This window comes from Ovis aries, chromosome 12, assembly GCF_016772045.2.
Source record: "Ovis aries strain OAR_USU_Benz2616 breed Rambouillet chromosome 12, ARS-UI_Ramb_v3.0, whole genome shotgun sequence".
Lineage (NCBI taxonomy): Eukaryota > Metazoa > Chordata > Mammalia > Artiodactyla > Bovidae > Ovis > Ovis aries.
The window spans coordinates 19,190,501-19,208,171 of NC_056065.1; the positions used below are offsets into that span (position 1 = coordinate 19,190,501).

Genomic DNA, 17,671 nt, shown 5'->3' on the forward strand with positions numbered 1-17,671 from the left:
GAGAACAAAAGTTAACAGCAGGAGATGCCACACGACCTTAACAATCTGGAGAAAAGCTCTCATCAGCTCTCTATGCCCAAATTCTTCTACCTCTTCAAAGTCAATGAAGAAGCTTTTCTTAAAGTGAAAAATACTGTCATATTCCCTCATGCAGTAAAGCAGGCCTCTATTCATAAAGAGACTGTTTCTGAGAGAGTTTAACCACGTAACATCCAAGTGGGTTTAGAACCACCACACGTACGTGGTTTGAAAACAGCATAAAAGCCCTGCTACACAGTCACTGACCCTCAGTTGAGACCCTACAGTATCACTGATATCCAGAATACAGCAAGGGGTGCTACAGAGTGGGAAACTGCAATAAGGACCAGGAACACGGTTGATACCTGACTTCGATCATTCTCAAATCCTTTCTTCAAGCCTCTTGAGTACATGTAGGACAGAAAAACAAAAACCATGATCTCAGTGTGCTGCAAAGCAACCATTCTTAAGATGAAAATTCAAAAAGAGTTTTGATAATAGATCAACTATGCCTCATAGTCATCTACTAATGCCAGAGACAGTCTCGCTAGAACAGAACTTTAGTATAAGGGCTACCATAGAGTAGGCTTTCAATATACATTTTTGTTCAGTGCATGAGTGAATAGGCATTAGGTTGCTACAAAGATATATTACAAACAGCATCTTTGCTGGGGTGTTGAATATTACAAAGTGTGCAAAAAAGTCAAATTGAGTTTACAGAACTTATTGCCATATTCAGATCTCCAAAATTATCACACTTGATGTTTCAAAGATAACCACATCACCCATCCTCAGCCCACAGGAAATTTATTAAACCACAAGAACACAGCATGGTCAGATTCAAATTAAATAATAAATAATTCTATAGTAACTATATACAGTTGTCTTGGAAATTGGAATTAAACATACATGGCACACACAGAGATGTTAAAATCTAAAATCCTCACTGGGAATAATGGGTTGGAGCACTGACTAGGCTAATTAGAATCCATGGATTATCCACAAGCTTATTTTAATCAAACGTTATATACCCATCTGCAAGAGACATTGTTTTCAAAGACAGCATCAGTGTCTGCATAGCAAGTATACTCAGAGATGGTCTATAAGTAAGGTGCACCTTGTGCATTCATGTTATTTTTCCTTATGTTATCCAGGCCCTTCGCTTTGCCTCAAGAACTTCCACTGAGAAACGCTTGGTCACCTTAAGCTACTGGCCATGTTTACCAACCTCAAGCTTCAGCAATGATTTCTCTCTACTATATACCCCTGCATGAAACAGAAAGATTCTAAGCTAAACCTTTAGATTGATAATCCTTCAGCTTATGACCTGATCTATCCAGATATTATATCCAGGCTATATTAAAGAATAACAAAAGAAAGATGGGCTTACTGCTTATACCATGGGGTCCACAGTTTTAAAAAATACACAGAAATAACTTTTCTATAATATTTTCATTACTGGTCTATCTTCAAGTCTATGTTGTCCATGTAAACATATGTATGCTTATAGGTGTGTGTGTGTGTGTGTGTGTGTGTGTGTGTGTGTGTGTTAGTCATTCAGTCATGTCTGACTCTGTGACCCCATGGACTGCAGCTCACCAGGCTCCTCTGTCCATGCAGATTCTCCAGGCAAAAATACTGGTGTGGGTGGCCATTCCCTTCTCCAGGGGATCTTCCTGACCCAGGAATCAAACTCATGTCTCCTGCATTACAGGCAGATTCTTTACCATTTGAGCCACCAGGGAAACTCCTGTTTATATATAATGTGCTATATATAGAGATTAGAAAAAACATTGAGGAGAACTTGCTAATATTTAATACCATGCATAAGAGTGTTTATATACTCTTTTCCAAAAAACTGGTGGTGACCATGATAAATATCAACAGTGTTCAACTGGGAGTTATAAGACTGAGTTTTAGTCTCAACTATGTCCTGAGTAGCTTGTGACCTTGGGTAAGTCATTCAGTTTTCCTGGTCTTAACCACTTTTATCTGTAAGTGAATACGCAAGTAAAGGCATTTAACATTTAATGAACACTTAACAATTAAAATATTGGATTGGGCATTTTACAGTACATTAATGCCTTGATTTGCCCTAGCACCCTATAAGGAGAAGGCAATGGCACCCCACTCCAGCACTCTTGCCTGGAAAATCCCATGGACGGAGGAGCCTGGCAGGCTGCAGTCCTGGTCGCTAAGAGTTGGACACAACTGAGGACTTCACTTTCACTTTTCACTTTCATGCATTGGAGAAGGAAATGGCAACACACTCCAATGTTCTTGCCTGGAGAATCCCAGGGACGGGGGAGCCTCATGGGCTGCCGTCTATGGGGTCACACAGAGTCGGACACGACTGAAGTGACTTAGCAGCAGCAGCAGCACCCTATAAAGTTGGTTGCTCTATCATTATCACCCCCATCTTATACATAAGCAACTGAGCTCCTGGCAGGTAGCAAATACAGATATTTTATATCTAACTCCAAACTGCAATACAGTACTTCCTCTTAAAATGGAAAGTTCTAGCAAATGATCTCTAAGGTTTATTCCAGTTCTACCAACCAAGAACTGATTTTTTAAGAGATCTCTCTTTGATATCATTACATTATATTTTTTTAAAGAGTGTCACAGAACTTTCCTCTAGGCATTTTTCTGAATAAGCAAGCACATTTTTTTAAACTTTGGAAAAGTCTATCATATAGCACTCTGCTTCAGCATCATAGCTGTTCACAGATATAAATCTGAAATGTTTGAGTACAGATTCCGTGTTTTTCCACAAAAGATTAATTTGACTAACATGCACAGTTGAAAGGACCTTTGGGAGGGTATTTCTCTCTTACATTTATAAATCTGCATTGCAGACACCCTGCCACTGGGTTCTGCTAGGACACAGAAAATGAGAAGAAGACACTCTGGTTGGGAGGGGAGTTTGGGGGATAATGGATACCTGTGTGTGTATGGCTGGGTCCCTTCACTGTTCACCTGAAACCAGTCGCGTCCGACTCTTTGTGATTCCATGCTGTAGCCTGCCAGGTTTCTCTGTCCGCGGAATTCTCCAGGCAAGAATACTGGAGTGGGTTGCCATTCCCTTCTCCAGATTAACTGGCTATGCTGCTAAGTCGCTTCAGTCGTGTCCGACTCTGCGACCCCATAGATGGCAGCCCACCAGGCTTCCCCGTCCCTGGGATTCGCAAGGCAACTGCACTGGAGTGGGTTGCCAATTCCTTCTCCAATGCATGAAAGTGAAGTCGCTCAGTCGTGTCTGACTCTTCGCAACCCCATGGACTGCAGCCTACCAGGCTCCTCCATCCATGGGATTTTCCAGGCAAGAGTACCGGAGTGGGGTGCCATTGCCTTCTCCTAACTGGCTATACCCCAGTGTAAAATAAAAAAGTTTTTATAATCACAAGAATAAGTACAGCTGGAGTATTTTCCCCCCTCAAGTGCTGACCACATCAGGAGGAGTCAGTCCTTCCATGAACCCCCAGCGGCTCCTTCTCCCTTACTCCCTCCTCAGCCCAGGCCACCATGTGTCCTGCCACAAACATGCTGACTAGCAGCGGGGCCCCACACGTCAGGTAATTAATCCTTCCCTAATGTAGGTTAAGCAGGTGTGAAGCCCCCTTCATACCCAGAGGAGGGGGCTACTCTTCAGAGACACCCCTGAGGTACGGTGCTTAATTGGGCTCCGATGACTCTCTCAATTCATACAGGCCATGCTGCTGACCTGGACGCCCAGTCATCCACTGGCTTAATCTGAACCCAGTGGAAGAAGCTGGTCCTTACCCCTTCTTGATTTTGTAATATTAACTATATGCAGTGAGGACTTAATTGCCCATTCAGGCAACAGAAATATAATTTTCTTATTGGAAGCAAAGTTATGTGATTAATGGAGACACATAAAATTGCGGGATGAACTAAGCTGCATTGACTCTAGTGCTTAGAATTAACAAGAGGTGGTATTTATCCATTATATTTTTCTCTTTAACTAAATTACAATGCATTAGTAATTTTAAGTCATATAATGATAACACTGAACTGCACATTAAGAGATTCAAGTATAAAATGAATGCTGAATACCCCCTTTGACTTGGGGCTTGTACACTTTGTACATCATTCCTGATTCTTGCTGGAGGGAAAAAATATATATAACCTGAGAAAAATAAAAGTGGTTGATTGTTTCAGAGAAAAACTATAGTATTTTTTTTTTCTGGCAAAACAGAACATTTTTCTTAAGATAAATATTAAGGTGTTTACAAACAAATGGACATATAATGTCTGTTTATCATATACCATAAACTTATTAGAAAATTTGGTCAATTAAAGTGATTTTGGGACTTGCCTGGTGGCTCAGCTGGTAAAGAATCTGCTTGCAATGCAGGAAACCTGAGTTCAGTCCCTAGGCTGGGAAGATCCCTTGGAGAAGGGAATGGCTACCCACTGCAGTATTCTGGCCTGAAGAATTTCACGGACTGTATAGTGATGGGGTTGCAAAGAGCTGGACACGACTGAGCGACTTTCACTTTCACAGTGATTTTGGCTGGTTAAATACATTCTTCTAGCTGGATTCTTGTAATGAAGAGTTGTTTATGATGGCTGAAAAGTGGCCTGAATTGGGAAGGAAGCCATGGGTTGGGAAGATCCCTGGAGAAAGGAATAGCTACCCATTCCAGTATTCTTGCCTTGAGAATTCCATGGACAGAGGAGCTTGGTGGGCTACAGTCCATAAGGTCGCAAACAGTCAGATACGACTGAGTGACTAACATTTTCACTTTCCAGCTTTTAGGGAAATCATAAGCGTACAGTTATGTTTGATATTATCTGATTGGTAAAATACCGCTGATATGGATAGTGTGGCTGACTTCGTCCACGTGTGTGTGCACTCAGTCGCTCAGTCACGTCCAACTCTGTGACCCCATGGGCTGTAGCCCACCAGGCTCCTCTGTCCACGGGATTTCCTAGGCAAGAATCCTAGAGTGGGTTGCCATTTCCTTCTCCAGGGAATCTTTCCAACTCAGGAATCGAACCTGTGTCTCCTGCAATGGGGGGCAGATTCTTTACCACTGAGACACCCAAAAAGTCCCACTTTGGACATACATGGGTTGAAAATCAGAGAAAAGAGAATAATGAAAAAGTATAGTTAAAGGGAGGACAGTGCCTTGACTGTGTGGACCCTGACTTTGGTTAATAAGGAAAATTCATATGGAAGAGGAAAAGGTAACTGAACAGCAAATGCTAGTGGCCAATTTCCCCTCCCTCTTCTTGTCCCACCTCCCTGATAACCCCTCAGCAAAGGCTATCCAACAGTCTAGGAAATCACAATATCAGAAGTACTCCTGGGACGTCCCTGGTGGTCCAGTAGTTAAGATTCCACACTTCTACTGCAAGGGGCATGGGCTCCACTCCGGTCAGGAACTGAGATCTGGCAAGTCCCATGGAGGCCAAAGGAAGGAATACACCCTGACACTCCTCGCACTGTTCATTCTTCCCCAAATGCCCGCAGTGCGTCCAGTTCAATTCTCTTTCCTCTTAACTTCATCCACATCAACACCATTTCCTTTCACACATCAAAACCGCACTTTGCATCTTGATCCTGAAGCTCACTTATTCACCAGAGCTTGGTCTAACAAGGGAGCACGCTGACTTAGTCACTTAAGAAACACAGCCAAGGTGGGCACTCTTGGGAAAAAGATACACAGAAGCCCACAGTTATCTGGCTTGTAGCTTGTGAACCAAAATTATTTTTAATTCTCTTTCAGGTCAGTTCAGTTCAGTCACTCAGTTGTGTCTGACTCTTTGTGATCCCATGGACTGCAGCACACCAGGCCTCCCTGTCCATCACCAACTCCCGGAGTTTACTCAAACTCCTGTCCATTGAGTCAGTGATGCCATCCAATCATCTCATTCTCTGTCGTCCCCTTCTCTTACCACCTTCAGTCTTTCCCAATATTAGGGTCTTTTCACATGAGTCAGTTCTTTGCATGAGGTGGCCAAAGTATTGGAATTTCAGGGTGATGCAAAAGCTCCATTCCTTACCCACCCCAGTGCACGTGTGCACGCACACACGCGCACACACACACGCGCACACACACACACACACAACTATATAGCATTCACACTTTCAAATTAACCATTCCACTTTATGTGGATGATTTGACTATTCCTTCTTCCAAAGTATTTAGGCTGTGTCCTAGCTTTCATAAACTCATTAGGTATAGGCAATCTTGGATTGCATAGCTATTTTTATCTAAAAAATATAACACACTGTACCAGAAGTTCTGAGTTTAGCTGAGTAATACATATACCCTCTTTCAAAAAGAAAACTCAGCAGTTATTTTATTTTATTTTTTTTAAGAAACCTCTTTTCTGTGAGTTTAAAAAAGTGCTTTCAAATTACTCGGCATTCTACAGAAAACTGTTTCTCTGATGCTTGAAGTCTCCAACTGCCTCACAATTTATATCTCTTTTCTCTGCTCTTTGTTTTTCAGCCATTTTCCCTGAATGTCAAAGTCAATTTAGTGCATTTCACTTTGCTGAATAAATCAGAGGCGAAATCCTTGCTAAAAGTGAAAATTTGATTTGCTAAAAGGAGCTTAGGGCAACTATTAATCAATATATCCAGAGTGCCAAAGCCAAGGCCACTATAGACATGCATTCATTTGGAGATTGGCTGAGGCAGACCAAGGGGGACGCAGGGGAAAATGTGTGACCAGCCCCCAGGAGGGAGGTGGGATTAGGGGTGGGGAGAGGGGTCAAAGAGGAGCATAGGGAGAAACAGAAACATGCCGGCATCATGTTCAGACTTCTCCCTTCAATTCTTCTTTTAGAAGTGGAGAAAGATTCTAATGACGCATTTAAGCATATATGGGTTATGCTAACTACACTAGCTTCCATGCAACAATTTTTTCACAAGACACAAAAGTCTTTCTCTCTAGAACTCATCAAGCAGTCTTGAGAAGAACCTAAAAGCAACAGCTTTATAAACAAACAGAATTCCAGAATAGAAATGAGTTGGGTCAGATCTATAGGATGTCAATACTTTGATAACCCTCAGGCTTCTGATACACAATAAAGTGGAGGACAGGACTCATCCTGTACCTTATCATTCAAAAGAGCTTCACAATTACAATTACTTGCCTGAAAAGGATACTATATTTTAGGATATGATGCATAGAGAAATCTTCAAGCTAGTGAATCTGAACAGAGTCAAGGAGGGAGAGCCTTCATTTTAGCAACCAATCACTTAAAAACTTTTCCAACTATTCAGCTGAGCAGCTACTCAGCGATCACTTGGTTTCATTAAAATTTGTGATCAGGGATATAAAGGGGACACTGTCAATCAAACACCTTGGTTTTGACTGATTTTAAAGGTGTGTCATGCATTTCCTCTTCAATTATTTTCATTCTCCTTTCATTTTATAAAATAATAGACAAAATTTAAAGATAAGGCAAACATGTTACATTTGCCTAAACTTACTATGAAGGGCAGGTAGATAATCTGGAACAAATGACAAAAGAAAAGTATGGGAAAGTAGATGAAGAGGGGTGAGAAGGGCCTAATGAAGCTATTGGTAAAAAGTGATTTAAGCTAAATAGTCTATGGGTTCTAGTAACATTACTAACAGTGTGAAGCAAACCTCCTGACTTAAGAGTTTGCTCATCTATAAAGTGAAGGTAATAAGAATTACATTATGATATGTAAAATTAGATAGCCAGTGGGAATTTGCTGTATGACGCAGGGAGCTCAAATTCGGTGTTCCATGACAACCTAGAGGGGTGGGATGGGATGGGATGGGAGGTCGGAGGGAGGTTCAAAAGGGAGGGGACATATGTATATCTACGGCTGATTCATGTTGATATACGGCAGAAACTAACACAATATTATAAAGTAATTATCCTCCAATTAAAGACAAATAATTTTTAAAAAAGAATTAAACTGCCAAACTGTTGTAGACATCAAATAAAATTTCACGTGCATGCTTTGTAAATAATAATAAACTATATAGATATTAGTTATTTTTGTGTTGAAAGCTTTTTACACATGCTTTAGTCACTCAGTCACATCCAAATCTTTGTGACCCCAGGGATTACAGTCAGCCAGGTTCCTTTGTCCATGGAATTCTCCAGGCAAGAATACTGGAGTGGGTTGCCATTCCCTTCTCTAGGGGATCTTCCTGATCCAGGGATTGAACCCGTGTCTCCTGTACTGAGGCAGATGCTTTAACATCTGAGCCATCAGGGAAGACCACTGACAGCTTAATCTCACAAGCAAAAGGATAATCACATTTTAGTGCACATTTGTATACACAAAAATTTCTGTAGACACAGACCCATGATTCAGGGTAGAGATCAGGTCACTTGTATCTTTCATAACCCTCACAGTACCTAGCATAGTACTAAGTCCATAGCAGACCCTCAAAAGCTTAAACTGTATTCATGACTGCTATGAAGTTATGATCCTTCTTTGATCAGAGGTACATGATGGCATGACTACGGGTGGACATGCAGATCTGTTTGGGGGACACCTAGTAATGCTCACAGAGGCCATGTGAGCACAGGTCATTAAGCATGGTGACTGCACCGTACGTTCGGTCACAAACAAAGGCACTGAACGTGGAGGAGAGGTCTCTGAGCATCTTTAACATACGAGGTATCTCAGGAACTGAGCGTCTGGGAAACCTCAAAACTTCTTTATTGGCATTTCTCCTTTATAGCGAGGGGAGCGGCAGAAAATGAACAAATCTCTAGGGGACATTGCAGATGATTTTATTCACAACAGTTTTCAACTTGTTCCTTTCTCCTTATCACAATTGTGACTTCTGGAACTGATAAACACAGCTATTTTAGGCTTGGCTGAGGAGGACAAAGTAGATTATTTGAAGCTGATGGTCCTGCTCACCGAGGATAGCATGATGACAATATCCATACAGTGATCCTCTTGGTTAAATAACCTCTCCCTCCCTTTCTGCTATAATGGATGTTTGCCCTGAATATTTTTTGAAATAGCTCTTATGAATACTAACTTTTTGGATAACTTGCCTCTAATTACAATAAAATGACAATCTATGTGCAATCTCTCAGATAATAAAATGAAAACTGAATATTTTAGGTTTAGATCATGCTTTATAATATATAATATATAATGTGCAAATTAACTATGCATATGTAATTTGCATGTGTATTCTTTTCCTCATTTGATTTTCACAAAATAACTAATGGTTGGACCAGTTATACAACTTACAAAATAGTACTCAACTATATACATCTCAGGTTTTCTGATTTTACTTTCAGAATTATTCTACCTTTTATAAACCACAACTACAGGTACACAAGTTTACAACTACCAGGTGCATTAAATATAACTTCTGATTATCTGATAATTGAATTTAGCTATACTTTAAGTAGTCTTATTAAGTGCCAGAACAGTGGATCTTCAATGTAAAATTTTTCTACTTAACTTAAAAGACTCAATGACTTCACAGTGCAGAAATCACTGTTACATGCATATAAGAAATATTAACCCTAAGAAAAGAGCTGTAATCAGTTTAATTCACTCACAGCAAAGTAGAAATCACATGTAAATTCAGTTACAGAATGGGGTGGAGGGCAGAGCCTCAGAGCCAATTAACAGTTTCATGCTATGAATATTTTTAATCAACAATATATTTTTCAAGTGCCAATGCTATAGATCCAAAACAGCATATTAGGTCCTTTTTATATATAACATAGGGGCTTCCCTGGTGGCTCAGAGGGTTTGGATCCTTGGGTCAGGAAGATCCCCTGGAAAAGAAAATGGCAACCCACTCCAGTATTCTTACCTGGAAAATCCCATGGACGGAGGAGCCTGGCAGGCTATAGTCCACGGGGTCACAGAGAGTAAGACATGACTGAAGGACTAACACACAACACAACTCCCAGGTGCCTCAGTGGCAAACAATCCGCCTACCAATGCAGGAGACTCAGGTTCGATCCCTGTGTCAGGAAGATCCCCTGGAGAAGAAAACAGCAACCCACTCCAGCTTTTGCCTAGGAAATCCCATGGACAGAGGAGCCCCGAGGGTGCATTTGGTCACAAACAAAGGCACTGAATGATGAGGAGAGGTCTCTGAGAGCATCTTTATGGTCTATGGGGTCACAAAAGAGTCAGACACGACTTAATGACTAAAACACCAATATATAACATAACTCTCTTAGTCAACTATGCCATTTCTTGCATATGAAACCATGATCACATACACATATACATGAAACATACTGCTGTTATGGATGGAAACATAAGTTTACAGTAATTATTTTCTTCACAATATATGTGCTTTTTCATATCAAAAGCATGTACTGGTGCTAAGCAGTTTAAGATAAATAACAGGCATTTGAAAAACAAAACCTTCACAACTTTGTCTGGGGGATGATATAATCTTCAAAATTTGTCTCAACATAAAATGCACTAGGACAATAAACATTTCTTTAAAAAGTATCATTTTCAAAATGCTTTTGTGTATTCTCTCACAAGATTTATATCCTAGGGTAGAAATAGTTCGTTCACTTTCTTTAGAGATTTCTTTCATTTATAGAAAACGCTAAATACTTTTATTGAGAAAACGATTAAAAAAACCTCAATGAGCAATTTTAATACATTTTCCTAAGTAAATAAATGTTTTTATAAACAATGTTTCAGAGTAAATGGAGAATACTGGTTTCTATACTTGAGATTTCTGTTTCTTCATGAATAAACAACTATATGTAAAGAGTGTGGTATCACATATCTTCCTAGCGTGGCTTGCTTTTCGGGCTTAATATTTCCTGCCTTCGTTTGGTATGAAGAAAAATTACAGGTTTTTTCCTTTCCTGTTTAATGCCATTATATAGACACTATTTTAAAAATGTGACTAAGAGGCCCCACACTTAAACAGAGTCCTCCTTCTTTAGCAAGTAATTGTTTAACCTGTCATGTTAAAATTAAACAAGTCTACCTGACAATTGGCCATACTTGATAAAGGGACCAAAAAAAAGCTTCTAACATACATTCATTCACTTAATTGTTCAAATACCTTTCTCTTCTTTTAAAGGAATCCATCTGGCAAGATCCATAAATATATTTAAGCCACTTATATAGGTCAGCTAATATGGGTGATGCTTTTTTAAGCACCATCTGACGAAGCACATTCTGCATTCCACTAACAAAGTTACAGTACAAAATAATATTTTAATCAAGCCCAAAGAACAATAACAGATCTGACTGCTGCGCTGATAATCGTCTTATCACACCGTGTGAAACCTAGCTCTAATATTTGACGGAGCCTCCATTACTTGGCAGCCCATTCTAAAAAAGGCCAACAATGGAGAGAGAATGAAGTGGAGTGTGCAAGACCTCCATATCTACATAAAAGAGATTAGAGGCGACAGCGTTCCATTTTACAGCTCAATCATATTGTGTTAGCATGCGCTTATCCGAGCGCGGACGAAATTGAAAGAGAAATAAAAAAGAGTCAGGCAGATAGGAACCAGAAAAGCGAGGCCTGAGCAATTTCCAAGGATATAAAAGGATGCTAATGGCGGGGCCCTGTCATTCTTAAAAAGGGCTATTAGGGCACCATCATCTGTTCTGGTGCCCTTATGCTCCTTCAACTAAAGTCAAGCATTTTCTAAAGCCCTTCTGATCTTTTTGCTTCTAGAGATAAAGTATGGTCATGTTTCAGAACAACACACTTTCCATTTATGTGATTTATAAAGTAAGTCAACTAATTCTATTTACTGATTAAAAAAAAAACAAACCACTCCCTATGTATTTTTCTTTAATATTTGCTTTTGTTGAATTTGTCACTTTTTACAGAGCAAAACAAGTATATGAAAATACTTTCCCAGCAGCGCAGAAAGGCTGTGATGTTATCTGAGATGCTAAACTTAATTTTGAAAAAACGTGTGGGACTCTTTACGTGTGTGAGAGTCGCATACAGAGAGCAAAGGCTTGGATGTTAGTATATTCTAAAAAAAGGTTTCACTTAATTTTCACATAAGCATTAAAAACATAACAGTTTTGAAGTGAAATTTCAGTTCTGATTTGGCTTTAATTCCAGCTCTGACCCCAGTTATCAGGACTAGGTCATGGTACCAAAAACACATTTTTACTTTTATTGAGGCAGAAATGGGAGACCTCAGTCTTTATATTCTCTTAGGCGTTACCCTCCCATCCCACACTGCACGCTGCCACTGTGCCCAGGCAGCCTGAACCCGGCTTGCATATAGAGCAGCAAGCTCGAATCACAGCATCTTTCTCTTCCACCTCAAAACACTGCCTGGCACACTTAGTGTTAGCATTTCAGTGAATGCGTGGTTTGCTAATCCCTCTCTGAAAAGCCAAGAGACTCCTTGCAATCATTTAAAACACCCTCCGGGTATCACGAAAACCAGAGCTGTGAATCATCAGTGCACAGCAACCTCCTCTGGCATTTGCTGGGCAGAGAGACTCACGTCAGCCCCCACCAATTCTAAGCCTCCGCTTAAGTCTGAACACATAATCGTACAGCAATTGTTTCCACCACTGGAAATGCTGTTACTCATAGTTATTTAAAGTTACTGTCTTCACAGAAGTCACCAGAGCCCCTTTACTGTGACAAGTTCCTCCGTAAGCTGACATTTCTACTTAGATACACAACTGGACCCACAAATTTATCACCAACTTTTCCTGACCAGAGAGCATCAGCAGGCATTGTTGACTTCTTGGTTGTCTTTATGGAATGTCTGCACAGTATCAAAATACGGGCTTAGTAATTTTAGGAGAACTGGGGCAGAATTCTCTGAAAGAATGGGTGGTATGGTATCAGAATGACATATCCTTTGATGCCACTGTTATGAATAATGGTAACATTATTGCTAGTATTTTGAACTAACTCTCTCAAAGGTGATCAACTGGGGAACTAAAATACACAGATTCTACTCCAGGAAGCAATGATGAATATGGGCTTTGAAGACTCTGGACACATTTGTGAACCTTTGGAAGTGCTTTTATTAATACCTCCTTCTGCCCCAGATCTCCATATCTTTGAATTAAGGAAAATAATATCTAATTCCTGGATTAGAACAATGATTCTCAACTGGGGAAGAAGGGGTTGATTTTGCCCCCTCAAGAGGATATCTGGCAATGTCTGAAGACATTTTTGTTTGTCATAACTCAAAGGTACCAGAGGATAGTAGAGGGTAGAGACCAAAGATGCTGCTAAATTCCCTACAAGGAACAGGACAGCCCCTACAACAAAGGGTTACCTGGTTCCAAACAACAATTGTGTCAAGACTGAGAAACCCTGGCTTAGAATAATGCTAGTTTGAATCTGTGACAATATATGTGTGTGTATATATAAATACTGGAGGAGGAAATGGCAAGCCATTCCAGTATTCTTGCCGGGAGAATCCCATGGACAGGGGAGCCTGGCGGGCTACAGTCCATGGGGTTGCAAAGAGTCAGACACAACTGAAGCGACTTAGCAGCAGTAACAGCAGATATAAATATAAATGATATACTATATATTGCTTATTGTTAAAAGTATATGTCGACTCTTCGACAAATCTGAGTTGTGTTTCTTTCTAAATCCCTTCAGTAACACTTTCTTTCAAAATAAGTTTTCATACGATTGTTTAGGCAAATTCCAGCTTTTTCCCCTGCTACCATTCCCAATGTCTTTTAGCATATCCTATTTTTTCTTTTTTTTGCTTTTCCTGAAAATCTGTCAGCTGTGATCATAATCCAAACGCAAACCAACCATCCACACGATCAAATTTTCATCTTTCTTTTAGATGTATTGACCCTTGTGGAGGTATCTGCTACAGACCACACTCCAGCTCACCTATTTAACTAGTTTTGACCCAATTTGGGGTGCTTTATTAGCAAACAGTGTAAGACAAAGTAGCTGGTATAATACAGAGTGATGTTTAAATTAGTTTACAATTTGCTTGGCCTCATCTAGAACTGCAGCGAACAAAGCCATTCAGAAATGTCAGCTGTGTTCCCAAGCACTGTAACAAATTGTCGCCTGAACGCTGCACACCTAATGACTTCAAATTAGCTTCACTGCGATATCGCCTGACAGTTCGTTACGACTGTTAGCAACATAGCTGGCGTATCATGACCAATAAATTGGTTTCAGTGTGGGCTGGGAAAAGGACTTCCATCAATTTGATTAAAGAAATTACTGTAGCATTCAAAGCATAAAGACAAACTAGTTTAAGGAGACAGAAATAAGTTCACTCTACCAAAGAAACATGGCTCATCATCCAAAAAATTTGTGTGTAAACTATTTGAAGATCAGAGTTCAAACAGACAATAATTCAAGTAGACAACTAAAATTTTTAAACCTTGTGATCAGGTAATATATTCACTGATCTAACGATGGGTCTGGAAAAAAAAGCCATTGGATATTTTAAAATACTACTCTTAAGTTATCATAACAGAAAATTTATGATGTTAGTTTAACATTTATTTTTGTAATTTATATAAATTCATGGTAAATATCTCATTGTAAACCAAAGCAATGAGCAAATATGAAAAGCAATTCACTATAAATTGCACTACAAATGCAAAATGAGTGATTTTTGAAAGGAAAAATGGGATCTAGACTACTCTTGATAAAAACATTTTTTAAAGTGAAAAGAAAAAAAACGAAGTATTTTCTTAGGCTCAAACAGACTTTAAAAGGAGTAAAAAATATTTTAACAAGTTATATTCTATTTATCTGAGGTTGGCAATAATAGTACCTTCGTGTGTGAAAAAAATAATGAACAGCATTCAAGATGGTATAGCTATAAAAAGATTTATGATTCTATTAGGATAGGAAAGCTCTAAATTAAGTATGACAAAGACAAATGAAAGGTTTAAAAAAAGTCCTAATGAACAGGATTTCCCTGGAAGGACAGTGGTTAGGACTGAGTGCTTTCACTGCTGAGGATGTAAGTTCAATTCTTAGAGAGTTAAGATTCCACATGCCTTGCCAAGTGGCCCACCTCCCCCCACCAAAAAAATTTTTTTAATATATAAATTTAAAAAAAGCAAAATTTAAAACTCCTAATGAGAAAACTATGAATTGGCCTAAGTCAATATATACACCCTAGGGGATTAATTGCAAATGTTTCTTTTTCATTTCAGAAAATGTACCTGGAATATGCTTCGCCCATCCAATGATAACCACCAACTCTCGATCAGCCAAGTCACACAGTGTAGTGAGGGCTTTGATGTCACTGTCGGGGACGGTAGGGTCAGGCATGGCATAGATCTTCTCCGGTTCAGCCACCAACAAATGTGAGACAATCTTGTTATCTGCAAGATCAGACGAGAGCACTCCGGGATCACTAGCAGCATCACTTCTCTTTCACATGTTCTAAACTAGGTAGTGGTTTGAAAGGAAAAAAACCCAAAGCCTCGAATAGCCTATAATCAACCCCAAATATTCCATTTATGGTTCAATGTATGTATATTAAAGTGTTTCGGAAAACCCACAGCAAGAAATAAGCTGCCGCAGTCGTGACAGTCCTCTGCTTCTCCTTGGCTTTACCTGCCTTTGCTGGAATGAAGCATCTGTCCTGTAATGAAATTTTTTATAGCAAACAGATAAGAGGAGTTAGACGCTTTCCGGGTTTACTCTTTGATTCTTAAGTGGGATTTGGGGAAGCAGATTAAATAGTATAGAGCAGTTTTAAAATAAAACTCCACGTGAACCACTGAAATGTAGAATGCAATGTGGGAGGCAAAGATCTAATGCCTGTAGACCTAATGGGCATCAAAGTCATTAATTGTCCTAATTCCTTTAAAAAAGAGCAAAGGTCAGAGCCCGTCCGCCTGGGTGAATTACTGACTGTATAACTCTATCTCTGTGGGATGCCTTCAATAGGAATGTCTTTCCTGTCTCCTCTCCACACACCCAGCCCATCTCCCAAATAGAGCCAATGTCAGTTTCCAGAAAAACACTCCTACTTAAATGTGACAGTGTTTTCTCTTCTGAGCGTCTAATTCTTCAGTCCTCTTTTATCATCTGTTGTCTTTAGTTCACTCTCTGGTTCAGATCTATCTGTCCGAAATTTGTGATATATGTTTTTAAAATCCTTCATAAAGTAAACACTAGAGACAAATGGAAAGCATCACATCAAATGTGTTTTATCGCTCAGGGCCATGTGAGAGTTTATGGAAGGGGTTATAAAGCCTTGCTAACGGAATGAATTTTCTTGTTGGCCCTGTTTCCAATTTTTACACGTAGTTTTAGATTTGATACTTTCTTCTAAGTGAGGAGATACAAATAGGTAAGAATAAACCCAGATATTTCAATATTCTACATCTTATGATTCTACAAAATTAAGGTCTTAAATGGGATCTTATGAGTCAAACCAAAGATTCTTCTCTGTTCACTGTTTGCCTTTTCCTCTAAATTTTTAACTATTTAAACTCAAAATGAAAAGACTTCATATAATCTTAGAATTGAAAACAAAGCTTTCTTTTTGTCTCCTTTAACAACAAGAATCCCTATCCAAGCTATAATTAGTAATTTTTCTGATATAGTTTAAAATTGTTATTACTATGACTGCCACATGAATTCTTTTAATTTCAAATTATCAACATCAATAGTCCCTGGCAGTAATATTGGATTACTATCAAATTAAAAACACAGATTTGGGAGGAAATATTCCCAAATATCATATTTTCTAGAAAAAAATTAAGATCAAATAGAGATTCTTTTTTTTTTTTTTTTTAATTTGCAGGATCTGCAGAGAATGACATTTGTTTCTCCTATATGCTATGGAAACAACACCCTGTTTTTTAGTTACGCTTGGAAAAGTTTCTGCTTTCATTGCTCTGACATTATAACAAAACCTGTCAGCAACTACTAGATTCTCAGGACTAGAAGGAAATGCAATAATAAAGGGTACAAAAATGTAACTGAAGGAAATAGTGATTCAAGTTTTTTTTAGTACAGGGAAAATGTTACCTGTTTTTAGCTAAGTCAAAGGATACTTGACCAGAGGGGCCAGAAAAACTTGGTGGAGGCTTAGAAATTCCTATCATTCAGGAAATGGAATAGCTGGCAGCACTGTTTCGAGGTGAAGCTTATTTAATGTTTCCCTAATTAGAATCAATACAACCCAATTTTCATTCTTGGGCTTTTGTAGAACACAGACAATCAGTCAGGCTCCAGAAATCTCCCCCAGCCACTTCCTCAGCAATGCCAGGGCCCAGTCTCTTGACACTTATCTGACAGGATCTGAAAATTAAGTTTTATAAATGTTTGTTACCAAAACACACTAATTGGATGGACTAAGGAAAATTAACACAGAGGCCTAAGATAATGAGTAATGATTTATTAGGAGTCCTCTTTTATCTCAGACCAGTGGAGCTCACTGAAATTGCTGGAATCTCCTTCAAGGTACTTGACAAGCCTCCTCCCCATTCCCCAGGTTTACGCTGAAAACCATAGATGTTTCCCTACCCTGTGGACTTACGAATGGGCTGGTATTCATCCTTCTCTCAGTAGAGAAAATCATCAATGGTGTCAGTCAACGTTCATAGAAAATGAATGAGAAATGGCCAGTCTGGACATTTACTGAATCCAGGAAAACGAAACCTCTAATGAAATTAAGCATTAGTGTTTATTGCATTTTATTGTATTATCAGAAAGTTTTT

At 39.2% G+C, this 17,671-nt stretch overlaps 1 protein-coding gene across 9 annotated transcripts in view; it reads right to left on the bottom strand.

Moving 5' to 3' along the window:
* ESRRG (estrogen related receptor gamma) overlaps nucleotides 1-17,671 on the bottom strand; it is a 695,925-nt gene that overhangs the window by 52,155 nt on the left and 626,099 nt on the right. For all 9 annotated transcript variants that reach the window (XM_060396025.1, XM_060396023.1, XM_060396029.1 and 6 more), the window contains one exon: nucleotides 15,158-15,319. In XM_060396025.1, coding sequence (XP_060252008.1) covers nucleotides 15,158-15,319 — 162 coding nt within the window. The remainder of the gene's footprint in view (nucleotides 1-15,157; nucleotides 15,320-17,671) is intronic.